The sequence below is a fragment of the Panthera pardus genome, unplaced genomic scaffold (genome assembly GCF_024362965.1).
Source record: "Panthera pardus isolate Hobbes unplaced genomic scaffold, ASM2436296v1 HiC_scaffold_8, whole genome shotgun sequence".
In the NCBI taxonomy this organism is placed as follows: Eukaryota; Metazoa; Chordata; class Mammalia; order Carnivora; family Felidae; genus Panthera; species Panthera pardus.
This window is the reverse complement of record NW_026527013.1, coordinates 33,769,605-33,793,540: the sequence shown is the minus strand read 5'-3', so window position 1 is coordinate 33,793,540 and position 23,936 is coordinate 33,769,605. Positions and strand designations below refer to the sequence as shown.

Here is a 23,936-nt window from a genome sequence, read left to right as displayed (position 1 = left end):
GGGTGTGCCACCAATTCCTGTTTGTGCTGATCCCTAATCACAGGTAAGAAATTAGGATCCTCTCAGGCCTTTCTTGGGCAAGCATACGGTGCTGCACATGCATGTGGCCTTTTACGTCCTCAGGAACACGGTAGACCTTTTCAAAGCCCACCATCAACATTTCACGCACTGCTTTTCCTTTTTAGTTTTTCGGCCAGTGTCTTGTTGGCTCCAACTCAAAGTGCTTCGTCGGTGCCTGCTGACTATTTTCATCAAATGGAAGCCCAGGGGGAGGGCTTCCCTGCTCAGCAAACTACATCAGATCCGATCATGCCAGCCCAGAGGATGGGGCTTTTGGGCGGGGGGTGGCGGGGGCTCCAAACCTACTTTGCCCCTCTCAGTGGTTGCTACGCTGTTGGGTTTTAAGGCTAGGGGAGAGAGGGATGGGACTTAAGTTAGAATGCCACAAAGCTCACTTTTCTTCCTGAGATTGAGACGTGTTCTTGAGTCCGTCCTTCATGGGCTGTTACAGCCTTTGGTTATTTTCCAGAATTCTGAAACTGTTGATTACAACCATTTTTGCTAGTGTTCTCCCTACGTTAAAGAAGTGCAGTTTTGGAAGAGCTCTTCTCACATTCTGGAAGTGCTTTCTCCCCCATTCCTTTGGAGTAAAGTTTATGGTAAGGTCTGTGCAGTCATGGCGGGTGGTTCCTGTCTGTTAGTGTGTTTTGTGTTAAGGTAAGCAAGTGAAGCCAAGTGTAGTATTCTCGTGGAAACTCCTAAAATCGATGCTTTTGGTACATGAGTAACAGCAGACGCGTTGTAATCAAGGAATGTGGTCACAGAGGTGATCACTGCTCATGGGTTTAGAACTGGATAAAGCCAGATATCCATGGATTTTCCTGGCCTTTACAGTGTGGGAGGCTGTGCAGGGACACTGAAAGATGAGGCCCCCGTGTGTCCTGAGAGCCTTAAATTTGGTTCTTCTCTCCCCAGACGACCTACCAAAGCCACAGATCATCACCCAGCCAGAGCCCACCATGGCCGTGGTCGGCAAGGACATCCGCTTCACGTGCTCGGCAGCCAGCAGCAGCAGCTCCCCGATGACCTTCGCCTGGAAGAAGGACAACGAGGTCCTGGCCAATGCCGACATGGAGAACTTTGCCCACGTGCGCGCGCAGGATGGGGTGGTGATGGAGTACACCACCATCCTGCACCTGCGCCGTGTCACTTTCGGGCACGAGGGCCGCTATCAGTGTGTCATCACCAACCACTTCGGCTCCACCTACTCGCACAAGGCCAGGCTCGTTGTGAATGGTGAGGAAGTGCTCTTTGCCCCGGTGTAAGAGTCCTGCACATCCACACAGGAAGGATGCAGATGGGAGACGCCTAAGCTTCACTGGGATATTACTGTCCAGTCGGCCCCAGAGCATGTTTTATAGATTGAAGTTATTCTCAGTGAATTGTCTGTTTTGGTGACTTTTTTATCCGGTTGCTAAGTGACACGAAGGGCCCCATCCTTGCATTTTTATACATTTGTTCTCTACCACCCATGATGTTTGGTGTCCAGGTTCCAAGCGTATGCCGATTGTGGGGAAGCTCCTGCCCTCTGAGTAGATGGCCACGGAGCCTGTGGACTGCCAGCCCGATAGGATGGCCCTGGGGTGTCTGATGAGGAGTTTTTACTCTGTAACCAGCTTTAGAGCCTATCAAGCTGGCTTTTTTCAGGGCTTATTTCAGGGCTATTGTTGCAGTGAGTTTAGGGCAGAAGAAGAGAAGTTAATAGCTAGAGTAGTTAGGCACCGCCCCCCCAAAGTAACCTGGTAAGCTTTTCCTGATTATTAAGCCTCCAGTTAAAAAGTGCTGGAACCACTGTCTTTAAGCCCTCACAGACCACAGGAAAACACATTCTTTACCCACTGTGGCCTGTTGTCTTGGCTTATTCTGAAGGAGTCTTCTTTATCAAAAACTCAGTGAACTGTTAGACTTTTCCACCAAAGTAACCTCGATGGGAACGGCAGCGATGCCTGGCATGTGGCTGGATGTTTCCCCATGTCAGGGAAGTCTTGGCCGAAATAAGCTGGTGTATACTTGAGCTCACGTGGGTGCAGTACTGTGGCCCCAACACCAAGTCTCCACCACAGGTGTCTTTGGGAGGGACATGCCGTCCTGTCGCTCTGCCCAGGGTGAGGGCATGTCACTCTCCCTGCCGTAATCGTGTCTTGCTGGAGCAGATCATTTGTATTTCCCAGGCTCTGTTCTGGTGCTTAATTAAGGCAGTCATGTGTCAGAACCTAGTATTTACCGAGTGTCCCCGCATCGACAGCCATGTGAGAAACAAAAGGCAAAACGCTTCATGAAGTCTTCATTTGAGGGGACGACAGCCAGGCTCAGGTGAACAAGGGCGGCCCAAGGGAAGGGAGAGGCGGGCAGTTTGGGGAAGCCTGCTGCTCAAAGATGGTGCGAGTGGTTCGAAGCAGACATTGGCACGAAGGGTGCCCAGGGGACATGCAAACACAGAGCAGGAGGTCTTCTTGGCAGAGGGTCGTCCTGGCCTTTGCATCCGGCTTTCCCATGACGCGAGCCTGACCGTACATATGTATTTTGCAGTGTTGCCATCATTCACCAAAATACCCCACGACATCGCCATCCGGACGGGCACGATGGCCCGCCTTGAGTGTGCCGCCACCGGCCACCCCAACCCCCAGATCGCTTGGCAGAAGGACGGAGGCACCGATTTCCCTGCTGCTCGCGAACGACGCATGCACGTCATGCCCGATGACGACGTGTTTTTCATCACGGACGTGAAAATAGATGACATGGGGGTTTATAGCTGCACCGCCCAGAACTCGGCCGGCACCGTTTCAGCCAATGCCACTCTGACAGTCTTAGGTCCGACCGCTCACACGCTGAGTACATAAGTGCACGTGGGTGTGGGTGTGGAAGAGGGGCCTCAAGTGCCAGACACCTAGAGGCCAGGTTCTCCGAGGGTGGAGCCTGCAGTGTGGAGCGGAGTGTGGTGTGCTGGTTCTGTTGGTTTCAAATTTTGAGTTGCTTTCTAATATTCTCTTCAAGTGGTTTTGTTTTTTTTCTGTTTTTTTGTTTAAGATCCACAGTGAATTAGAGTAGAGGGCTTTGGTATGGAACATTCTAGAACTGTCCTTACGCTGGCTGGGTGTGGCCTGCTTTAGAAGCAGAAGTGTGGCACAGGGCAGGTGGGGGACAGTAGGGGCTCCTGTGGCTCAAGGTTACTTCCCCTCCTTGTGGGAGCCACCCCCCACAATGGGAAAGATTTAGTTACTCTGGTAGGTCTTCTGAAAAGCTTGCCAGTCTGATAACGATCTCATAGGGCATTTCATTGACATGCTGGACTGTTCTTTGCCCAGAAGACAAGGCAGGCCCGTAGAATAACCGGAAGGCTTCCTCTAACTTCCTGCAGAAACCCCGTCCTTGGTGGTGCCTCTGGAAGACCGTGTGGTGTCCATGGGAGAAACGGTGGCTCTCCAGTGCAAGGCGACCGGGAGCCCTGCGCCCCGCATCACCTGGTTCAAGGGGAACCGCCCTCTGAGCCTCACCGAACGCCACCACTTCACCCCCGGCAACCAGCTGCTGGTGGTTCAGAACGTGGTGGTGGAGGACGCGGGCCAGTACACCTGCGAGATGTCCAATGCACTGGGCACGGAGCGCGCCCACAGCCAGCTGAGCATCTTGCCCACTCCTGGCTGCAGGAAGGATGGGACCACCGTGGGCATCTTCACCATCGCTGTGGTGTGCAGTATTGTCCTGACGTCCCTGGTCTGGGTGTGCATCATCTACCAGACCAGGAAGAAGAGTGAGGAATACAGTGTCACCAACACAGGTTAGCCACTGCTGACTGAGTTTATTTTCAGGGCAGGAGAAAAGCAGGGATCGCTGTGGAGGAGGCCGGGTCCAGAGGCGCCCCATTGCATGGTGGCCATGTGGTGGCTTGTTGCTGCAGTGACCTGATGGTGTTGTGGTTCTCTTGGCATCATTGCTCTCTCTGGTGGCCTCAGGCCTCCGATTGCCACACTGTTTTTACACCCAGGTGGAAAGGAAGGCTAAGCTGGGCCCTGCAGACAGTCTCTCTGCACAGCCTGGGCGGCTGCTGGTGGCCGTGCTGTGTCTGGGCTTGATACTGAACAAGCGTTTCATTCCTTATCACCACGAAGGATTGGGACACCTAGTATCTGACTGTCCTGTCTCCTCGCAGATGAAACCATTGTGCCACCAGATGTTCCAAGCTACCTGTCTTCTCAGGGGACTCTTTCTGACCGACAGGAAACTGTGATCAGGACTGAGGGTGGCCATCAGGCCAACGGGCACATCGAGAGCAACGGTAAGGACTCCGAGCCTGATGTGATCTTGTCCTCAGGAGCTGGAGGTGGCCTCTGGCCCCTTCCCGGGGCAGGTGTGTGGCCTTAGGTTGAGCACAGCTGACCTAGAAGGCTGGCAGACTCCAGCCTTCTGTTAAATCTTTGTTGGCTCTTCCCTGTGCAAGTTTTGCAGGGTTTTAAAAGTCCAGACCGCAGGAGGTTGCTTTAGAAGGGGCTCAGGATCTCCTAGTCGGAATAGGGTAGGATTGAAAGAAGAGGTCCAACAGGACATTACAGGGCCTGAAACCAACCCATAGGGGAAGGGCCCAGGCCTGCACTGTAGTCTGGTCCCTGCTACTAGAATGCTCTGCCAGGCGAGCCTCCTCCACAGGGGAGACTGTTGGGGACAAGTTTATTCTTAGAATTGCTCACCACCATGGCTCTGCACACTGGAAGGCCTGACTGCTGGGAAGCCTGTTACAAAATGTTTCTTGCTGGTCTGCCCAGGCACCTACCTCTGTCAACAACATTGTAAGAAGGACTATTCTGGTAGCCTTGCCCATTGTTCTCCTAAAGCTGACTGTGAAAAGGTAAGTCCGGCATTTCTAACTGTGGGAATCTACTACAGGTGTGTGTCCAAGAGACACAAGCCTCTTTTCAGAGGTGGACACTCATGGCATGACGTGCAGGCAGCCCAAGCCCTGTGCTGGTTATAACAAGGAGCCCTGGGCCGTGACTGAGAAAGCCCAGCGGAGACCTGGCCCACAGAAGATGGGTAAGAGATGCTTTTATCCGGAATAGTCTTTGGTTCTTAAAATTTGGGTTGACTTGTTCATTAAATGAAAGGGAAAGAGGAATTAATGGTCTTAGAATTTGGTATTCAGTGTGTAAACAGGAAGCTGTGGTCTGGCTCTCATAATTCTAGAGTAGGAGGTGTCTTACATCAATCTGTGGTATGGTGATCCTGGGCTTGAAGTTTCCAGATTTACGAGCAATTTAAGTAAAGGGCATGGCCCAAATTGAAGAACCTTTTCACCAGGGTATTTCTGATCAAGGTGCCTCCTGCCCCTACATGGTATGTCATTCCATGGGGTTTCTTTCTCTGAGCAGAACAGTAGGGCCACTCGCTCTGATACAGAAATTAATCTGAAATGTTGAAACGTGGAGGACCCCACTCTTCGTTAATGGCTTCCTGTTTGCCCAGTCCTTTTTCTGTGACCATAATTGGGAGAGAGGGGACTTCCACAGCGTTGGTCTATGCAGGGCTGCAGCCTCACAGCAGGGGACTTCAGCTCCCTCTCCTGTGTGGGGACACACACTTCTGTGGCCATGGCTCTAACCCGGCTCTGGCTTGGCCCTGCAGAGCACAGCGGCCCGGTTGTGTGCGGTGACTACACCACTGACCCGGACAGCAGTTGCAAGGAACAGGCATCCCGTCCTCAGCCTGTGCCCAGAGACCATACACAGGCAGGTACACTAAGCAGCCCGGAGCCCAGTCAGAGTGACCGAGAACATTCTCTGCACCATCTGACCGGTGGGACTGTTGACGGGTCCCGCGCCGACTGCAGGGGGTCCCTCTACCCCAGTAACCATGACAGAATGCCAGCCTCCTTGAAGAAAAAGCCCACAGCACCTCTGGATGGAAAAGGTAGATGTTCAGTGTCTTCCAGGGAGTTCCCGGCAGGTGGGTGGGGGCAGGGCAGCAGCCAGACTGGAGGCTCCGACGTGTCCTCTCCTTTCTCACAGGGGCCTCTTCTTGGACTTTAGCAAGGTTGTGTGAGTCAGACTCCGTGGACCTCCAGCCTCCCTTGACATTAACTCCAGGCAGTCCTGAGCTCACAGAAGCCTCCTCGGGCTGTCACGACATCCCCGGCGAAGGCCAGCACTTGCTTCTTTACAATGGACACCTCCCCAAAGCATGTGACTCCAGTCCCGAGTACCCACCACTGACAGGACAGCCACCCGGGAAACGGGGCGTGCCCCTGCTCTTTGCACCGAAAATCTAGGCTTTGTCTACCTCAGCTCTTGTGTCCGTCTCTACAGGAAAGAGGTAGGAGAGGCTGTGAGGAAGCTTGGGTTCAAGCGTCACTGATGTGTACATAGGTTTTAAACTTCCATGTGGAGTATCCGTAGTTTAAAGGACTTGCAGCCACAGCACAGAACTGCCAGAGGCTGTTGTGTACAAAACAGAAAAGTATTTGATACCATTGTACATAAGAGTTTTCAGAGATTTCATATATATTATATATCTTTTGCAGAGGCTATTTTAATCTTTAGTGCATGGTTAACAAAGAAATCATACAATTTTGACAATATTATTTTTCCTATCAGGTTGCTGTTTAATTTGGGGAGGGGGGATGGTTCTGGTGCCTTAATGCATGGATGGAATTTCTAGAAGCTAAAAACCACATTTGCTCCCAGGAGTTTCTGGTGGGTGGGAAGGATGGAAAGTCCTTGGATTCGTATTGCACTTCACAGGACAGACCCCCTAGCCTGCTTTCCCGCCACAGCCGTCATCTGCGTGGGAATGAACTTCCTGTCAGTATTGCTCCTGTGTGGAGGCTGTTGGAGCTCACCCCCCCTGCAGAGTCCCAAGACGCCTGCGTCACGTACCTTTGCCATATGTGCTTTTTTCTTGTAAGTTCCTTGCCAAGCAGAAGGGGGGGGTGAACCCACCACAAGCGTTTGTTCCAAACAACTGAGCACTGCCTTTCTTCCTTCCGTGAGAAAAGCAAATGTGGTGGTTGTATCACTCGATTGTCATTTGAGGCTTTTTAATAAGCTAGAGGCTGCTGGTGTTGGTACCTGTGGATTTTTTCAATAGTGCTGTTTTAGTTCTGCCAATATCCTTAATACTGTGTTGACCGCGGGGGAGGAAAAGGATCGAGTCCTTACTTTCAGGGCTAGCTTCTCTCTACTGAGGATCCGGGGCATGTCTGTCCACACCCTTCCCTCCCATAGCCGACCCGGGCTGGGACTGTACGAGGTTAGGCCCCGCACCTGGGTATACTTGCACTTTTGAGACCCGAAGCTAACCATCTTGTGAGTGCCAATGTGTAGTTCAGGAAAACTGACATTGAAACAAGGTCCTTAAGATCTCGGAAAGCAAGTTCCTTTAGCGAAAAAGCTGAAGGGAGAGATTGACAAAAGGGTTGTTAAATTTCACTGTCTGATGTCATCACTGTTGCAAAAGGTAAGCACATTTAGAATTGTGTTCTCAACCGTCAACTGATTCATGTTACTTCCACAAAATATGTGAATTTGCTGCTTCTGAGAGGCAATGTGAAAGAGGAAGTATTACTTTTATGTACAAAGTTATTTATTTATAGAAATTTTGGTACAGTGTACATTGAAAAACATGTAAAATATTGAAGTGTCTAACAAACGGTGTTGCAGTGTCTTTAATAAAGGTTCATTTATAAACGTTCATTGGGTGGCTGGGGTCATTTGTCTAGTGACATTGTAAGCAGTATGTTCCATTCCAGAAACTCACAAACCAAATGCACTTATTCTGCCTTTAATTATCTTTTTTTTTTTCCCCAGAAAGGGGGAAATTTTTTTATGCGAAGCAAAATCCTATACGTTAGCCCCAGGGAGGATACACCACCACTAGATTCCTGAGATTTCTCTCTGAATTTTTCTAACACCTGGAGCTTATTAGTCAAGCTCTGAAATGGTGACCTCCCCTTCTAACTGCAGACAATAAACCTTCCCGATTAGGAACGAAGAAACCCTGCTCTGTTCCCCAGCCAGCCCAGGCCCCGGGGGGGGGGGGGGGGGGTCTCACGAGGAGCGGGGGGGGGGGGGCTCAGCACCCTCCTCGGATGCACCGGGCCCACCTCGTCCCTGGAGCTGCAACTACCGGCTTGCTTTCACACACACCACGCCGGCCGGTGGATCCTTCTCTGTAAAATAATACAACTGTGTGTTTTCGGGGGAAATCTGAGGGTAATTAAGAGCAGCAGCCCAGTTGCCTAATAGAATGCCGGCTATGCACCTGCAGTTCATGCTTTTTAAACAAAGCCCTAAGCTCTCACAATAGAGAGAAACCCACCCACGTGCACTTCTCGTGAGTCTCCTTCCTGTTCCCGGTCTAGCCATCCTTTCGGAAGGAGAACCCTCTCTGCCTTCCGCTGCGTCCACTGGCAGGTGGCAGGAAATGCAAGATCAGATACAGATCAAATGACGGCTCTGAGCAGCCTGGACTCGGCATCACCAAACTTATTTATTAACGGGTTCTGAGAAAATGGTCGCAAGTACCGCTGTGGACACGGTCCTCTTGGCGCTCTGGCAGACAGGCGGCAGTCGGCGTTCCAGCCAGCCTGGAGCAGGCAAGACATCCTCAAGGTCCTATCCTCACACACAGGGGCGCAGTGCAGGCGGTTCAGATGGGCGAGCAGCTGCTCACCGGAAGGGAGCCCGTGCGCACAGCAGCCCCCTTTCTGGACAGAGGTGCATGTGGGGCCGTCCTGGATTCAGGGGCTCCCTCTGCCAAGTTCCAATAACAAGCTGCGGGTTTGGTCATAAGCACCAAGAAAGATGAAGCCTCCCAGACTGATGGCTGCCGTTCGAGGGAAGACACCTGCAAATAATCTAGGGAAGGGAAAAAGCAGGAAAGATTTTTTTTTAAATTGGTGTGTGTTAGAAAGGTTAAATTCCAACACCCACAGCTTGCTCAACTCAACACACCATGATCATTAAACCCCACACAGCACTTAAAACGTGTGCTTTTTCCTTTCAGAATGGCACTAAATTACATTCCCAAGTAGACTTGTTGAAGTCTGGGCCCAGCTGTTTGCTGGCTAACGTGGCTCAGTACCAAACAGCTTATTTGGGAGCCTCGCAATTAGGTCCAGTAATTAGCCAAGAAACAAGAACTCTGTCCCCACAGCAGTCCTGCGGAAAACTTCCAGACTGGCTCTTTGAGAGATGGAGGAACAGACTTTTGTAAAGGAGTCAAAGGCCTGACTCCTCGGGTGGGCACGGCCAGCCACAGCGATGGAAGGCGGGCTCGGGTGTTGGAGATCTTCCCCACAACTCTGCCCGCCCCCCTCCCAGTGACTCAGTTGCATTTGGTCCTTAGAGGCCCACGGATGTGACACCAAAACAGGGAGGCCAATCTCCATGGAGTCCCTATTTGTCTTTTCCTCTTGAGGAAGGACAAGAAAGGTGAACGGGCTAGGCAGAGTGCACGTCCCCCAGGTTCTGTCCCCACGCACACGAGGCCAGTCGATGGCACGACTTTGGAACAAAGAAAGGCCAAGTCAAAGAATGTTACTGGGGGTGCAAACTGGAGTTCACTCTTTAAGAGCCATCCTGTAGCTGTGCCCAGGTAACTGTTCAGAGGTGTGCATCTTGGCATTGCTGGTACCAGAGAAACTGCAGACCCCCGCTGGTTACACAAATTCTGGTGCCATGTCCACACGGGGGGGACACTACGCAGCCAGTAAAAATGAGGTAGGCCCCGGGATCCACGACCGAAAATCCAACAGGTTCTGACAAAAGTCCCAAAGCTGTGTGTGTCATCTGATTCTGCGGCAGGGATGGGCCCTAAACTCTCTCCGGAGGGCAGGAGTAGAGGAGACAACCCCTATCTTTCTCGAATGACAGTCTTCTTACCAAAAGCATTTACTTTTGTAAGCAGAAAAAATCAGAACTAGTGGACTTCTAGTGAGAAGACTTTGGCTCAGGCCCAGGTCAGGGCCCAAACATACAGGTCAGGCTATGTGAAAAGGACATAACCTTTTAAACAGGAAAAAATGTCCGCAATGGTGGACAATGGTGACTGGCCAAGACGGTGGACAGGAGACAAAGCCCCCACCGCCTGGTTTCTGCACACCTGCTGGGAGAGGTCAGCTGGCCTGCCCTCTGAATGGCGTGCTTAGCACTTCTGAGGAAAATGGGACTGAGCATTAGGGGGCCCTTACTTTTGTTAGCTGAGTAAGGATTTAAATCATGAAGTAAAATCCCACAGATGAAATGAGAACCTCTTCTCTAGAAGTAACCATGAAAACCATACAAGGAAAAAAGTTGTCTGCCTCAGCATGATGCAGATCGTTCTTGCAGAAGGTGGTAGGTGAAGACAAAACTCCTCCATTACCACACGGAGGCCACTGGGACCTTGTGGCCCCAAACAGGGATTACTCCTGGCGCCCCGCCTACAAAGAGAAGGGTGCCGGGAGGGAGGTCAGCAGAAGCTGAGATATGAGACCACTTAGGCCACGATATCCTCCCTCACGATCTGACTTCTGAAACCCGTGTCTTGGTGCAGCTTTTGCTGCTAATGAACTCAGCTGCTTCTGGCAAGAGGCAGATGGAAGCAGTTTATGGTCTCACCAGATGACAATTGAATCCATTAACATAATTATAGCCTTAAAGCCGAGTAATTTGTACAGTGAGCGCCCCAACCAGACGAGGAGGCAGAGACTTGAGTGGAGTGCGGCTGTGTTCTGGGGACCACAGATCAAACGAGGTAACAAACGTACTGGGCAGAGCACGGGGCTCGGAGGGGGTGCACACGGGGCAGCAGCGGTTAAGACATATAGGGCACAGTCAGGAAACACAAAAAGCCGGCTGCTTAACAGGACGAGTACGAATGAACGATGTGGCACAAACGGGCGTCCCGTCTGCTTTCCGGCTGTTGGACTGAATGAGCATGTGGTGTTTTTATTTTGGAGAAACCAGTTTGCCCTAGAGCCTATATTCCAAGTCTGTGCCAGAACACAGCCTTCCCCTGTGTGAACCGACACAGAGATCAAAAAGCACCCCCACTTCACCCTGAGAGGCCAGCAGGGCCTCACGGCCGCCAGGGAAGCTACCTGCCAGGATCCAGAACACTCAGGAACGCAGCAGGTGTGTTCAGAGGCAGCAGGATGGGCCCGCAGGGCTGTGTCGGAGCCGGACAGAAGAGGCAGGCCGAGACCCTGTCGGGGCTGAGGACGCCCAGGGCCGCTGGGAGGGCAGCCACCCACGTGGGCAGGGATTTGCTTTGTTTGCTTTCAGCCAAAATCTTTTGTCTAATTATTCGTTGCCTTTTATCGTCTTACTAGGAAGCTAATAAAACTATCACTTCTTAAATGACGAGCGTGGCTGCTTGAAACGGGCTGCCAAGGACCACAGTGTGTATGCTAATGAGAGCCCAAGGCTTAAGAAGTAAGCAAAATTCCCAATTACCTTTCCAGGGCCCCGGAAAGGAAGGCTCGCGACACTCATCCTCTGCCGGAATTCTGGCGCTGCCGGGTCACATGACAGCAAGTAGACACCAGCACTGGGACAGGGAGGGATTCGTTTCAGTCATCTGCTCAAGGGAGCTCCTGCCTCTCAGGCTCCCAGTGGCCAGGGTTTTGCCAACCACACCACACCCACATGTCACCGCTTTCTCAAGAAAGGCGGACGCACCTGCAGCTCGATACCAACTCCACAGAGCAGAGGTGTGACCAGCGGTTGCCACAGAATCCAGTGTGAGCCACACGGGAAACAAAGCGGGGCAGTGAAATTGAGTACCGTGACTTTAGATTCAACAGAGCCATTGCGAGCACCATCTCTGTGTGGCCCACAACTACCTGGAACCCTGAGAATCTTTCACCCGCTAACTGAAAGGCTGCTCCAGAGCTTTCTCCTCCCACGCCACTTGGGTGCCCGCGTGAGATGTGTGTCGGGACCGGCGTGTCTGCGCCGCGAGCAATCGCGTTCTCCCCTCCTCACGCCACGTTAGCTGTAAACGGCCGGCCTGTGGCGCACAAGCCACCGCTCTGCCATGCCCTTGGTCGCACTCAAGCGTTCCTTTCTGGTAAACCCAGTCCTCCTCTCAGAACCCGGAAGTCTGTCAGGCAACCAGCATCGGTCCCTCAGGGCCGCCGCATACAAAAAACCACCCAACAGGACCTACTTTTGCAACTAACGGTTGCAAATTTTGAAGAGAATGGGGGCCGTTCTGCAAAAACCTTACCTGGGGCCTGACCTATGTGCCCCACGTTCCCCAACTATCAACTAGCCGAAAGAAAAGCCTGTCAAATGCACATAACATGGCGATCCAATCGAGTCACCCACACGGCACTGGCACTACGATGAGGAGGTGGCGCTGCCACAGATGGGCTGTCCCCACCGGCCACACCCTGTCAACAGGCTCACTCCTGGCCCTGCAAGAGGCGGCCGCAAGCTGTGCTCTCTCAGGAAAACCCCTCGTAGGTCATTCCAAAGAGAACATGGTAATTTCACAGACTGTACGGATCCCAACGTTTAGACATGTTTACAGACTGCAAAAGCAAGGTGAAAGCAAGCTTTGCAAGGGAAGCATCTTAGCACGTGATGCTTGCAGGGTGAGGCGCTGAGGGGAAAAGAGAGAGGGTTGCAAGTGACGAGCCACACACTGGGGCACTGAAAGTAATTTGTGACTGACGGCAGCTAAAAGTAGCCCCAACCCCAACTGCTTTCTTCTAAATGTTACGCTGGCTCACGTGCATTCCTGCATCACCTAACTGAGCCCGTCTGCTCAGAGCTGCAGCCCAGAACCGAGAGGGGGCCGAGCCTGCCGAGGCGCTCCAGTATCAAGAAAGCCAAGGCCGCCAATCACTTGCTAGATGCCGCATCGACTCAAGGGCGCACTGTCATCTCACTCAGGCACCATCAAACGGGTTTTGTGCAATGTGAACAGAGACCCAACCAGGACGGGCAGAAGGACGCAAAGCTGTTCCTGCTCAGGCTAAAAGGAGGAAGAGCTGGGAAGAGACGCAGGAAGGCAGTCGAACATTCCATCTTGCACTTACCCCGCCAGCCCCTGTGTCCGCCAGACCCCGTGCAGGGCAGAGAGCACATTCCCACTAGCGGTGCTGGAACCAACCTGCACGACAGGACAACAGGCCATTATCGTATGAAATCCCCCAAATGATGTCCTCAGATGCTTGGCCCCCAACCAGTGTCTTCTAGGACAGTTTGAAGTAGACTGGGGAGCTTCTTTGCAGTCAGGACCCCAGGACCTCACCAGACCAGAAGCCCCTCCATTCAAGCCCACAGGTAGGCACTGACTGACAGGAAGCTGCATTTCTAGGTTGGAGCCAGGCCTCATCTAGATAACTCACCAACAACTGTTTGACAGGAAAAAGACAGAAAGCAACAGTAACTGATCTGAGAAGAGAGGGGAGTATCAGTATAAGTGGCCCAATTATGAACTTATCGGAGCAGCTAACGACCACATTTAACGAAGAGTACTAGCAAGTTCAATTTAAAACAGGACCGATACTCAGGTTTGGCCTTGTCAACCTCCATATTAGATTTCTGCCCTTATGGCTGCACTTTGCCCTAAGGGTATGTGTGCCTCTTTCTTTTCTATTGTTTGGCCCCAGATAGGTTATGTGCATGGCATTCCATGAACCTCGGTCCAGACTCTTTCTAACAATGTTTCTTTTCAATGAAAACTTTTCAAACAATTCTGACAACTGTCCTGATTCAGACGGTTAAGGCCAAGCATCATCTGAGTTCAGAGCCTCTAGCTTACCTGCGGCATTGGCGTGAAGCCAGTCAACTCTGGGAGCCTCAGGTCTGTCGCCCATAAAAACAGAGGTCACTGGAAAGCAGTATTACCAGGCAGAGGCCCAGCTCTGATGCTTCTCACAGAACATCAGTGAGAATGTTTTCCTAAAGGTCAAAAGCTGTGGCGACACCGGTCATAGTGACGACTACGGACACTGTGCCGTCAACGTCAGTCATTCGTGCCTCGGCAGGGCAGCGTAAGGCTGCTGTTCTAGATCAGCGTTACCCTGCTCTTGGCCACTTATATACACGTGAGCCCTGGTGCTGATACACACAAACATCTGCTGTGTCTACGTTACATTTTCCACTCACCTTTGCCAACATGATCCTTGTTTTTGCCACATCCAGAGGCGTGGTGACCACAGCTGCAAATCCACCTGTGCGTATAAAAATACCCGGCACGCAAAGGAGGTATTGTTAACTGTGTTACGTGGATGGCAGAACTTGTACTTTCTAATCCCTCGAAGCTCTGCCCAAATCACTTCCTTGTCACTGTGTCCACCTGACTGATTCCAGAAGAGGATGGACGCGTGCAAACTGCACACGCTCCACTGCTTTTGCAGTGACGCTGAACCACACGTAAGAGAGGTGACAGGAGAACGCTCTACACGCTCAGGGATAAAAACAAAAACAAGGCCCCGTAATTCACCTTGCTCGTGGGTGCAGCAGCAGACCTACGTGTGCACACGGTTGTGTGCCTGTGTTCACACACCCGCCGTCAGTATGAGAGGCTCGCCGCTCGCTGCGCTTCTCACAGGGCCCCCACCTTCTACGGAACACTCTTGTTTAATGGGACTCCGAAACGCCTCTATCTTTTCTGGTCTCAGACAAAATGGGCAAACAGAGGTATGCAGATTGCTGTAGGGACTCTAAGTATTAATGGCTAAATTCCTCTGAGTTATAAGAGTAAAGCTTTCTGTGTCTCCAGGCTTCAGATAATGGGCCAAGTAGAGTAACGACATTTCTAGCCCTTTCTGCATCCTGTCAGTCGGTGCTGATTCAACAGGCAATCCTCCCACGGCTTCCTTCCCACCTTCTCTTCCACGGAATACCACGACTGTCAAACTGATTATTTTAATATCCATACCTGTGGACAGGGGAATTGGAGGATTTTTTTTTTAACAGAAACCACAGTATATGATGTCGATATTTTATTAAGAGAAATACAAAGATGTATTTTAAACCTGAAGAGGCCCTAAGGAGACAGAAGTAATAAACACAAAAGGGTTTTCTAAAGATTCAGCTTGCGTGAGCTAGGCAAACAGAGCACATGCATGAAGGATGCTCCAGAAATAGCACCTCCCCCTCTGAATTTTGTGGCATGGGGACAATTGTGAAGGTCATTTGATCTCTGCCAAATATCTTTCTAAACATGTTGCTGGAAAAGGACCCCACGGAACCTCCTTCCTTTGGTAGCATGTATTAGGACAATGACTTTTTGAAAGATGTATCCATTTGTGCTTTTACGTTCCGTATTTGATTATCCACAAAGGACACATATCTGAGGACTGAATATTACCAATTACATGAATATTAGAGTCCCCTTTTGCTGTAGCCACTTCTGTGTTACAAACAGGTGAAACACTTTTTTCCAGATTGAAAAGCTGCCTGAAATTTAGGTAGTACTTTATTAAACTTCAGGCGAACTGTACTGTCCAAACCCCCCACCCCAAATCGACTTTGTTTCCCTCTCTGGCTGCAAGAGTTAGCAGGGCCCAGTCTGAAAGACTCTTTCAGAGTCAGAAAGACCAAGCCTTAAACTAAATCCCTACTCTACTAGCGGACTGGCCTTAGGGACCGCACTTACTCTCTAGGTCAAGCACCGTAGGAGACAGGTACTTCTGTCACTGCGACCTCCCGCTATGGGTGGGGAAACTGAAGCTCAGAGAGGTTCTAGAACTCACAGAAGGTTTTACTTAGTGGAGAGCTAAGACCTGAACTTTACTGACTCCAGAATGTGGGCTCACAGCCACTGGGTGCGCTGGTGGCCTCGGTTTGCTCGTCTCTAAGACACAGACAGCAGCAGGATCTAGGACTACATGGGTCTGTGCGAAGTGTCTGGGACAGTGCCTGGTGCACACCAGAGCTCAAAGGAACTGGCTAGGAACTGGGTCTTTTCCGCATGGGAAGAGATAATCTGTGATTTTCCTTCATGTCTCTAGCCCCCCCACACACAGCAGACACTCACAAACGCTTGCTGGGTACCCTGGACAAGGGTCTTATAAACCCAAGATTCCAACCCGTCCTCTGCAAGAGAGGAGGGAGGGGAAGCTCGGAGCCAGTATTTGTGCTTACTCTGTACCTGGCATGCTGGGCCTGTACCAGGTATGGCCACTAATTATTCTGTTTATTTGCATGGGTCTTACTGTCCCATTTTACAGACAGCTTGCTCAGGGCCACACAGTAGTATGGAGCTGGCACTCAAAGTCACATGCATCTCAGCTCCACAAGTAGGGCTCTTTCACTATGTAATCAGTCTCATGTGTGGTAAGACACTAAATCGCATCCGAGTGTTAAAACTCTGAAGTGCATACACCATTATCCTATTTGAAAATGTTCACAAAGTTTCCTAAACCAACTTCAAAGACCTAAAAGTTGGCAAGGACCTCGCCCGTCTGACGACTCAAGCTCCCCTGAGTCACTTACGCTGAAAACTCCTTGCCTTCTAGTAAATGCAGGTACTCTGCGTCAAGCTCGTCTTGGCTGTGAGAAGGTCCCTGCCCCCCGACTTTGGGTGCTTGGTGACATACTCTCAGAGACTGCTGCTTGATAAGGTAATACGAAGAGAAGTCAAAGACAAAAACCAATATGCTTGAATGGGTCCTAATTTTACAGCCATGATGGTAGATGTATTTTATGCAAATTATTAAGAAACCAATTTTAATGTCTTCAGATGTCAACGACTGCTGTGATACACAGCCCTCACAATATTTCTTATGAGGCTGCAAAGAAGGCCCTGTGAAGATCGCGTAATGGGATGACGGGTCACAACAGGGAGGGCACTGGGGACCTATGCTTTTAGTTAAAATGTAGTTATTTTCTACATTTTACTTAAGGGAACTATAAACTGCTGGTAATAAATACAAGGAACATGCTAACATATTAGACAGGAAATAATTACTTGGTGCAGCACATCACGCATGAAACCATTTTCTACGGGCTCCACTAGAGTTAGACTTTTACAGGATGTCGGGCTAACTGCTTTCAGGCACCAGGTTCGGGGGAAACGGGACGTTTACAGTGAAATGACATGTCGTGTGTCCTTGAACAACTGCAGATTCTTTAGCACTCTGGACAAAGGGGCCACCTTCCTCACAACAAGCTGTGAAAGCGGTGGTGGGGACAGGACTGCGCGGGGCCGCCATGCGCCGTCCCTTCCCGGCTGGCCTCCCATCTCCTGATGAGGCTCACAGCAAGAACAGCACATCCACGCACCTCCTTTGCATATGCTCTCCAAACAAGTGGCCAGACACGGAGGGCTTCGACAACAACAGAAGGGTGTTTCTGTTTAAAGCTGGCATCATGCCTTCCCATGTCTTACCCAGACAAATCCTTCACCCTATTCTGGGATTTCAAGCCATGGGAAGCTCTCTCTTTCCTTCCCTCCGACCCTGTCTTTCAGTCTCACTCCTTCTCTCTTCGAAAATTTAAGTAGATGTTAATTATGAGAAACTGACCAAAGAACACTAGAGTACCAAAGCACGTATCACTAGAGTAGCAAATGTCATAATTAGTTAGACTGAATTATGGCTGTATGTTTAGAAGTTAACTTGAAGGGAGGAAGTTGGCAAAGTCCTTTTTTTTCCCCTCGTTTAACCCCTGACCACAAACCAAGGGAATTTCTGGCATGACAAGCCATCAACACCTCCAATCTCAAGGGACATTTTTGGATATTTGTGCCAAGTAGTTTATACAACAAGCACGGGCACAGAAGAGCGCCAAACATGGGCCAGAGTGGTTCATCCGTGATGATTTAACCAGTTTAAAACCAGAAACGTGCCCAAGGAGGAGTAATCTAATTTCTGACTTACGGGCAAGTCTCACATCACTGCCTTTGTGGCCGCTTGAGGCTGGGGAGTCTGAGCGCGCAGGCCTGCAAGGGGCGGCCCCGGGCGACCAGGCGTTAATTCATTTCTCTGTGGTGTGCAATGCACCGTGTCACAACAGACTCCCACGGGGGATCGCTTCTTCACAAGTTACGGTACTTTTTAAATGATGTTTATCTTTCACAAAGTTTTTAAAATAGTAACTGTATCTGTCACAGCACACCAACTGAAATTTCAAAACAAAAGAGATATAAACAAAAATACACTCATTTTACCTTCTGGGAAGAAATGCACGTGGATCTACCCTCGGTGGATTTTTGCAGAACCTGACAAACTCCTTCACTTACAGAACCTCAGCAGAAGAAATAAGGCAACTGAATTGGAGGGGTTTTTAAATCCACATGCTATTAGAGATAATTATGTATAGAAACTCTATCAACATATTATTCTCTCAATGCAGTGGTGAATAGGAATCGATGTGATGACAGCTTTTCATTTTCTGGGTATTGGGTGTTTCTACTGCAGTAGAAATAATACCTCTCATCAATCAGCTCGGTGTCATAGATCACGAGTACTAATACCCACGTGATCTCACCTAGCCCTGCCATAATCCCCCGCTAAGGCCGGGAGGGGCGCGTCTGTAACAGGAAGGGAACTGGGGGCAGAGCTGAGACCTGACAATTCTCTTAAGTCAAGCAAGCTGGCCCACACCAGGTATGTTGCTCTGGCCAAGTCCCTTCCCTGCTTCACACTGAAGCGTCCATCAGTCACTGGAGCACAGGACTGCTGGGCCACACTCCGCTGGGGAGCCCCCAGACTGAAAGGGCCCGGCCGAAAGGATCCTACCGCACAGCGGATGGCTGATAACTAGTTCTGCCCTCCCCGCTTCTGACTAATCTAACTGCTTAGCACTCATTACAAAGCATTATTTGGAAAAAGGCATTGTAGTGAATGTAAATTTCCTTACTAGAAACAGTGCATTTGTAAGCAAATCTTTGAATGAGCTACTTCAGAAATGGGACCGGAGAATATACCCTTCTTACTTTAACACGTGGAGGTTTTATGGAAGTGCTAAATTTAAGAAGTGCCCTTCCTTATCCAGGATGACCAAAGTTCCATAATGCTTACTTTGTCCCCTGGAGGCAGTCAAAAAAAACCCCACACATTTCACTTAAGGACTGGGGAGTAAAGACTCTTGACCTCCAGAAAGTGAATCAAGACCACCTAGTCATTTAACACAGCTAATGACGAAGGGTCATGTGGAAACAATTACCCATCATAATCCATTTGAGGCGGTTTCATGTCTAGAGGTAAGATTCTTATTTTTGATTATCAATTCTACACGCCAAATGGGTCCAATTATTAATAAAGAATCCTATGAAATACATGCTTTCTGTTTTCCTAATCACCACAACCAAAACCCAATCCAACAACCATTAAACAAATGGCAAAAGAATTATTTCCTAATAAAGCTGACATCCTAAAACTACTTATCTCTTTACTGGCTACACATCAAAACTAGCAGTTTATGTTTTCTGGCGCATCTCCACTTTGCTTTATTTCAACTGTAATTCTAATTCACCTTTACGTGCAACAGCAAGATGCACTTCTTAGACTGCTAAGCCTATCACTTCTTGAATTTTGTAAAGCACCCGAGTCCTCATTACAGCCTCACTGGAAAATTCACATGACTTAGTGATGGATAACACACTATTATTGCACACTGTCACTTTGCTCTTGGTTTAATGCCTGGAAAATGGCCAGATGTTTAGATCTCCGTATTTTCTCCACAGAGCAGTTGAGCCTTCGGTAAGTTTGCTGAGCAGCCTCGGCCCTCCTGACACTAGTTAATCTGTGGTGCTGTCAAACATGTCACACGAACCGTGAATCATTGCCTTCTGCAGGAATCACTGAAACCCCCAAAGCACTGCTCAAGGCAGACAGCTGCACACTTAGCCCTGCACCCATGGCAAGTCTCCTCCCAGAGAGGACTTTATAAATCATCTTTGAGATAATCCAAGGGCCTGAGTGAAGGCTTTAATAAAGATAAAAAGAGAAAGAAAAATTTGTCAAAAACAAATTGGTTGTCTTTCAAGCAGACACCTTTTTAGCAGGGTTTGTTCCCCCCCCCCCCCGAAGTCACTCTCTTTTCTCAAACAACTAGTGGAACTCTCTTCATCTAAACAATCTGGAATTTCTAAAGAATGTTGTTTTTGCATAGTTAATATTTTCACATTTTTCTCCCCCCTTTGGTCTTTCCCAGTATAATATAATCCCTTGCACCTGCAAAAGCTCCACAGACTGCTGACTGCCAACAATCCACCACGTGATCCTGCCTCCAGGACCAGAGGGCCTGTGTTTAAGGAGAAAGAAAAAGACAAGTTATTAAATATTTGAATTTATCGGACCCTCCCGTGGGTTAGCTCTGGGGATGGGAACTTAAGTGAGAAGCTATTTTGGTGACATTCCTTACTGATGACATAAGCGATTTTCCCAAGGACTTAACTGCATTCTAAAAAAAAAAAAAAAAAAAGTCAAAGAAAAAGGGTGACAGCTACACTCGAGTGCTCAAAGGAAACAATTTTCAGGAAATGTGCATGATCTACACACATTTGTGTATACGAGTACAAATAAAAATAAAGATAGATCTCTAAGACAAGGTAACATTTTAAGTTATTTCCCCTCTGATTCTAAACATATAAATAACATAATTCACAAATGAGTCCACAGCAGTGTCTGTCTGCCATATTCCTCCGGGTTTTTTTCTCAGTCTTTATCCATATTGCCCATGTCTGAAGGATGTGAATTCTGTTACTTATGCAGGGATTTTAAATTCGTCAAAACATTTTTTGCACTTTTCATGAAATAAATTGAAGATTATACAAATAAACCCTCATTCCAAGTTTCAAACTAGGCAAAATGATGGCGGAGACATGGTGCCTTGCTCACCAAGAGCTGATGATCCAGTAGAGACAAGATGCAGTCACATCGGATGGAGAACACACATCGGACGAATCAGGCACTGGTCTCGTCTCTGGACATGTGTTAATACTCCTCACAACAACCTTAACAGTTGGGCCCTGTTACTTACTACCCGCCTTTTACTTAGGCTTTCTAACAGCACAGCCTGCATTCTGTTCTTTCTTTTTGCTTTTGTTTTACTTTACTGAGTTTTAAGTAGGTATCCAACAAGCTACACGTATTTACAGTATGCAACTTGTTTTCTTTCTCTGACACGCACATGCGCGCACACACACACTGCCATAATTAGATAGTGAATATGTCCATCACCCCCAAAAGCTTTCTCTGCCATTCCTCTTTCCTGACTTTCCTCGCCATACACAATGTGATGTCGTTCTAGATTAGTTTGCTTTTTCTAGAATTTTATGTAAAGGTAATTGGACATTCATTTTTTTTTTAACCTGGATTCTTATCTTCAGAATTTTTGTCAGATTCATCCATGTTATTGTGTATATCAATACTTCGTTCCTGTTTAACTCCTAAATAATATTGCATTATATAGCTACAATAGGTTTCTGCTTACTGAAGCACACTTGGGATTTTTGCAACTGTTAGCTATTATAAATAAAGCCATTATGATGGCTAAAATAAAAGCCATACATTTATCTGTATGGCTCTATACAGACACATGCCTTCATTTCTCTTGGGGAAATACCTAGGGGTACAATAGCTGGATCTCATTCTAAGAATATGTGTAACATGTTAGGAAACTACAAAATCACTTTCCAAGTTGCTTGTACCTTTTTACATTCTGACCAGTTCCAATTTCTCCACATCCTTACCCACAGTATTACTGGTACTTTAGAATTTTAACCATTCTAATAGATGTGTAGTAGTATGTCCCTGTAGTCTTAATTCATATTTTCCCAATGACTAATGATGTTGAGCTTCTATTCATGTACATTTATGCCACCCCTCAATCTCCTTTAGTGAAGTGTCTGTTCAAATGTTTTGCACATTTTCAGTGAATTGTCTGGGTTTTTTAATTACTGAGTTTTGAGAGTTCTTTATACATTCCAGATAAAAGTCATTTGCAAATATTTTCTCCTAGACCTAGATCACGCTTTGGTGACACATACAAGAAATCTTTGTCTAACTCAGGCCACAAAGATACTTCACCTATGTTTCTCCTAGAAATGTTTGGTCTTTAGGTTTTACTTTTAGATCTACCATTCATTTTGAGTTAGTTTTTATGTATGCTGCAAGGTAAGGATTCAGGTTCCTTTGTTATGTTTTTAACCTATGAGTATTTAATTGTTCCAGCAAGAAGACCATCCTTTCTCCAATTAACTAATTTCCCACTTTTTTCAAAAATCTGTTGTCCATTTATGTGTGAGTCTACTTCTAGACTGTATTCTGCTCCAATCTATCTAAAATAGATCTATTTTAACACCAACTGGATACTACCTTTACTACTACAGGTGTTCAGTAAATCTTGAGACCATGGAATACTTTCCAGTATTGTTCTTTTTCAAAATTGTTCTTATTATTCCAGGTTCTTTACATTTCCATATGAATTTGAGAATCAGCTTATCAATTTCTACAAAACAGTCTGCCGAGATTTGGACCTGAATTGCATTAAATATACAGATCATTTTGGAGAATGGAGGTATTGGTAAAAGTGAGTTTCTGACCCATAAATATTTATGGCATATCTCTCCATTTACTTACGTCTCCATTATTTTCTCTCAAAAGTGTTTTTATAATTTTCAGTATATATGTTTTGGACTTGTATTTTGAGGTTTATCCCCAAGTATCCGTAAGTATTTCATATTTTGACACTCTTGTAAATGGTACTGCCTTAGGAACTTCAGCTTCTGATTGCTGCTAATATGGAGAAATATAATTGATTTTATGTAGTACTGCCACCTTGCTAAATTTATCCGTTCTAATAGCTTCTCTGTAGATTTCCTCAAATTTTCTACATCCATTATTGTATCATCTGTGAATAAACATAATTTCACTTCTTCTTTCCAATATGGATTACTGCCTTCTATTTCTTTTTCTTGCCTTAATGCACTGGGTAGGACCTCTAACCTACTGGTATGCAATTCAGTAATGATGACAAATATTAGAAAAAAGATTTCTTGAATATATTTATTAAAATAACTAGAAAAATATAAATGACCAAGTGATGGTGGCATGACATTTTTAGAGACAATCAAATATATCACAATTGAAAGAAAAACACCAAAGTTGGTACTAATTTCCTACTCTCAATATTTCCCCAGTGATGTTATATCTAGAATATTGAGAAGGCTGCTACAGAAATGGGGAAGATGCCATATAAATAAATAAAGACATATATGGCCCTATTTGGTCAATTTCAACAATTTTTATGTGTGATTTATGCTCTTTTTCTTTTATGCTCTGGATCCCTTTCATTCAGTAATCCCCCACCCCTACCAACCATCCAGCTGTTCACCGTACCTATGAATATATATATGTTTTTTAGACTCCACATGAAAGAGATCATACATCCAAGGATGCCTGGGTGGCTCAGTCACTTATGCATCTGACTTTGGCTGAGGTCATGATCTCGCAGTTTGTGAATTCAAGCCCCACATTGGGGTCTCTGTGGACAGCTCAGAGCCTGGAGCCTGCTTCAGATTCTGTCTCTCCCTCTCTCTCTGCCCCTCCCCTGCTCACACACTCTGTCTCTCACTCTCTCTCTCTCTCAAAAATAAACATTAAAAAGAGAGAGAGAGAGATCATGCAGTATTTGTCTTTCTCATATTTATTTCACTTAGCATACTTCCCTGAAGGTCCATACATGCTGTCACAAATGGCAAGATTTCATACTTTTTGATGGCTGAATGATACTCCATTGTGTGTATGTATATCCTAATTTCTTTATCCATTCATCTGTCAATGGATGCTTAGAGTGTTTCCTATCTTTACTGTAATAAACAATGCTGCACTGAACACAGGGATGTAGATATCTTTTCAAGTTGGTGTTTTTACTTCCTTAACGTAAGTACCCAGAAGTGGGATTGCTGGATGACATGGCAGTTCTATTTTTAATTTT

At 47.7% G+C, this 23,936-nt stretch overlaps 2 protein-coding genes across 7 annotated transcripts in view; one reads left to right on the top strand and one right to left on the bottom strand.

Moving 5' to 3' along the window:
- LRIG1 (leucine rich repeats and immunoglobulin like domains 1) overlaps window positions 1-7,740 on the top strand; it is a 114,143-nt gene extending 106,403 nt beyond the window's left edge. The window contains exons 13-19 of the mRNA XM_019469769.2: window positions 976-1,296; window positions 2,590-2,871; window positions 3,419-3,838; window positions 4,211-4,336; window positions 4,942-5,088; window positions 5,677-5,961; window positions 6,060-7,740. Of these exons, the coding sequence (XP_019325314.2) occupies window positions 976-1,296; window positions 2,590-2,871; window positions 3,419-3,838; window positions 4,211-4,336; window positions 4,942-5,088; window positions 5,677-5,961; window positions 6,060-6,319 (1,841 nt within the window). The 3' untranslated portion in view covers window positions 6,320-7,740. The remainder of the gene's footprint in view (window positions 1-975; window positions 1,297-2,589; window positions 2,872-3,418; window positions 3,839-4,210; window positions 4,337-4,941; window positions 5,089-5,676; window positions 5,962-6,059) is intronic.
- A 779-nt stretch (window positions 7,741-8,519) lies between these two features.
- SLC25A26 (solute carrier family 25 member 26) overlaps window positions 8,520-23,936 on the bottom strand; it is a 137,023-nt gene continuing 121,606 nt past the window's right edge. For 3 of the 6 annotated variants that reach the window (XM_053897479.1, XM_053897476.1, XM_053897475.1), the window contains 4 exons: window positions 20,171-20,240; window positions 14,154-14,218; window positions 13,079-13,152; window positions 8,520-8,906 (listed from right to left, as the gene is read on the bottom strand). In XM_053897479.1, coding sequence (XP_053753454.1) covers window positions 8,789-8,906; window positions 13,079-13,152; window positions 14,154-14,218; window positions 20,171-20,240 — 327 coding nt within the window. In that variant the 3' untranslated portion in view covers window positions 8,520-8,788. The remainder of the gene's footprint in view (window positions 8,907-13,078; window positions 13,153-14,153; window positions 14,219-20,170; window positions 20,241-23,936) is intronic. The other 3 variants (XM_053897477.1, XM_053897478.1, XM_053897474.1) reach the window with 1 other exon arrangement.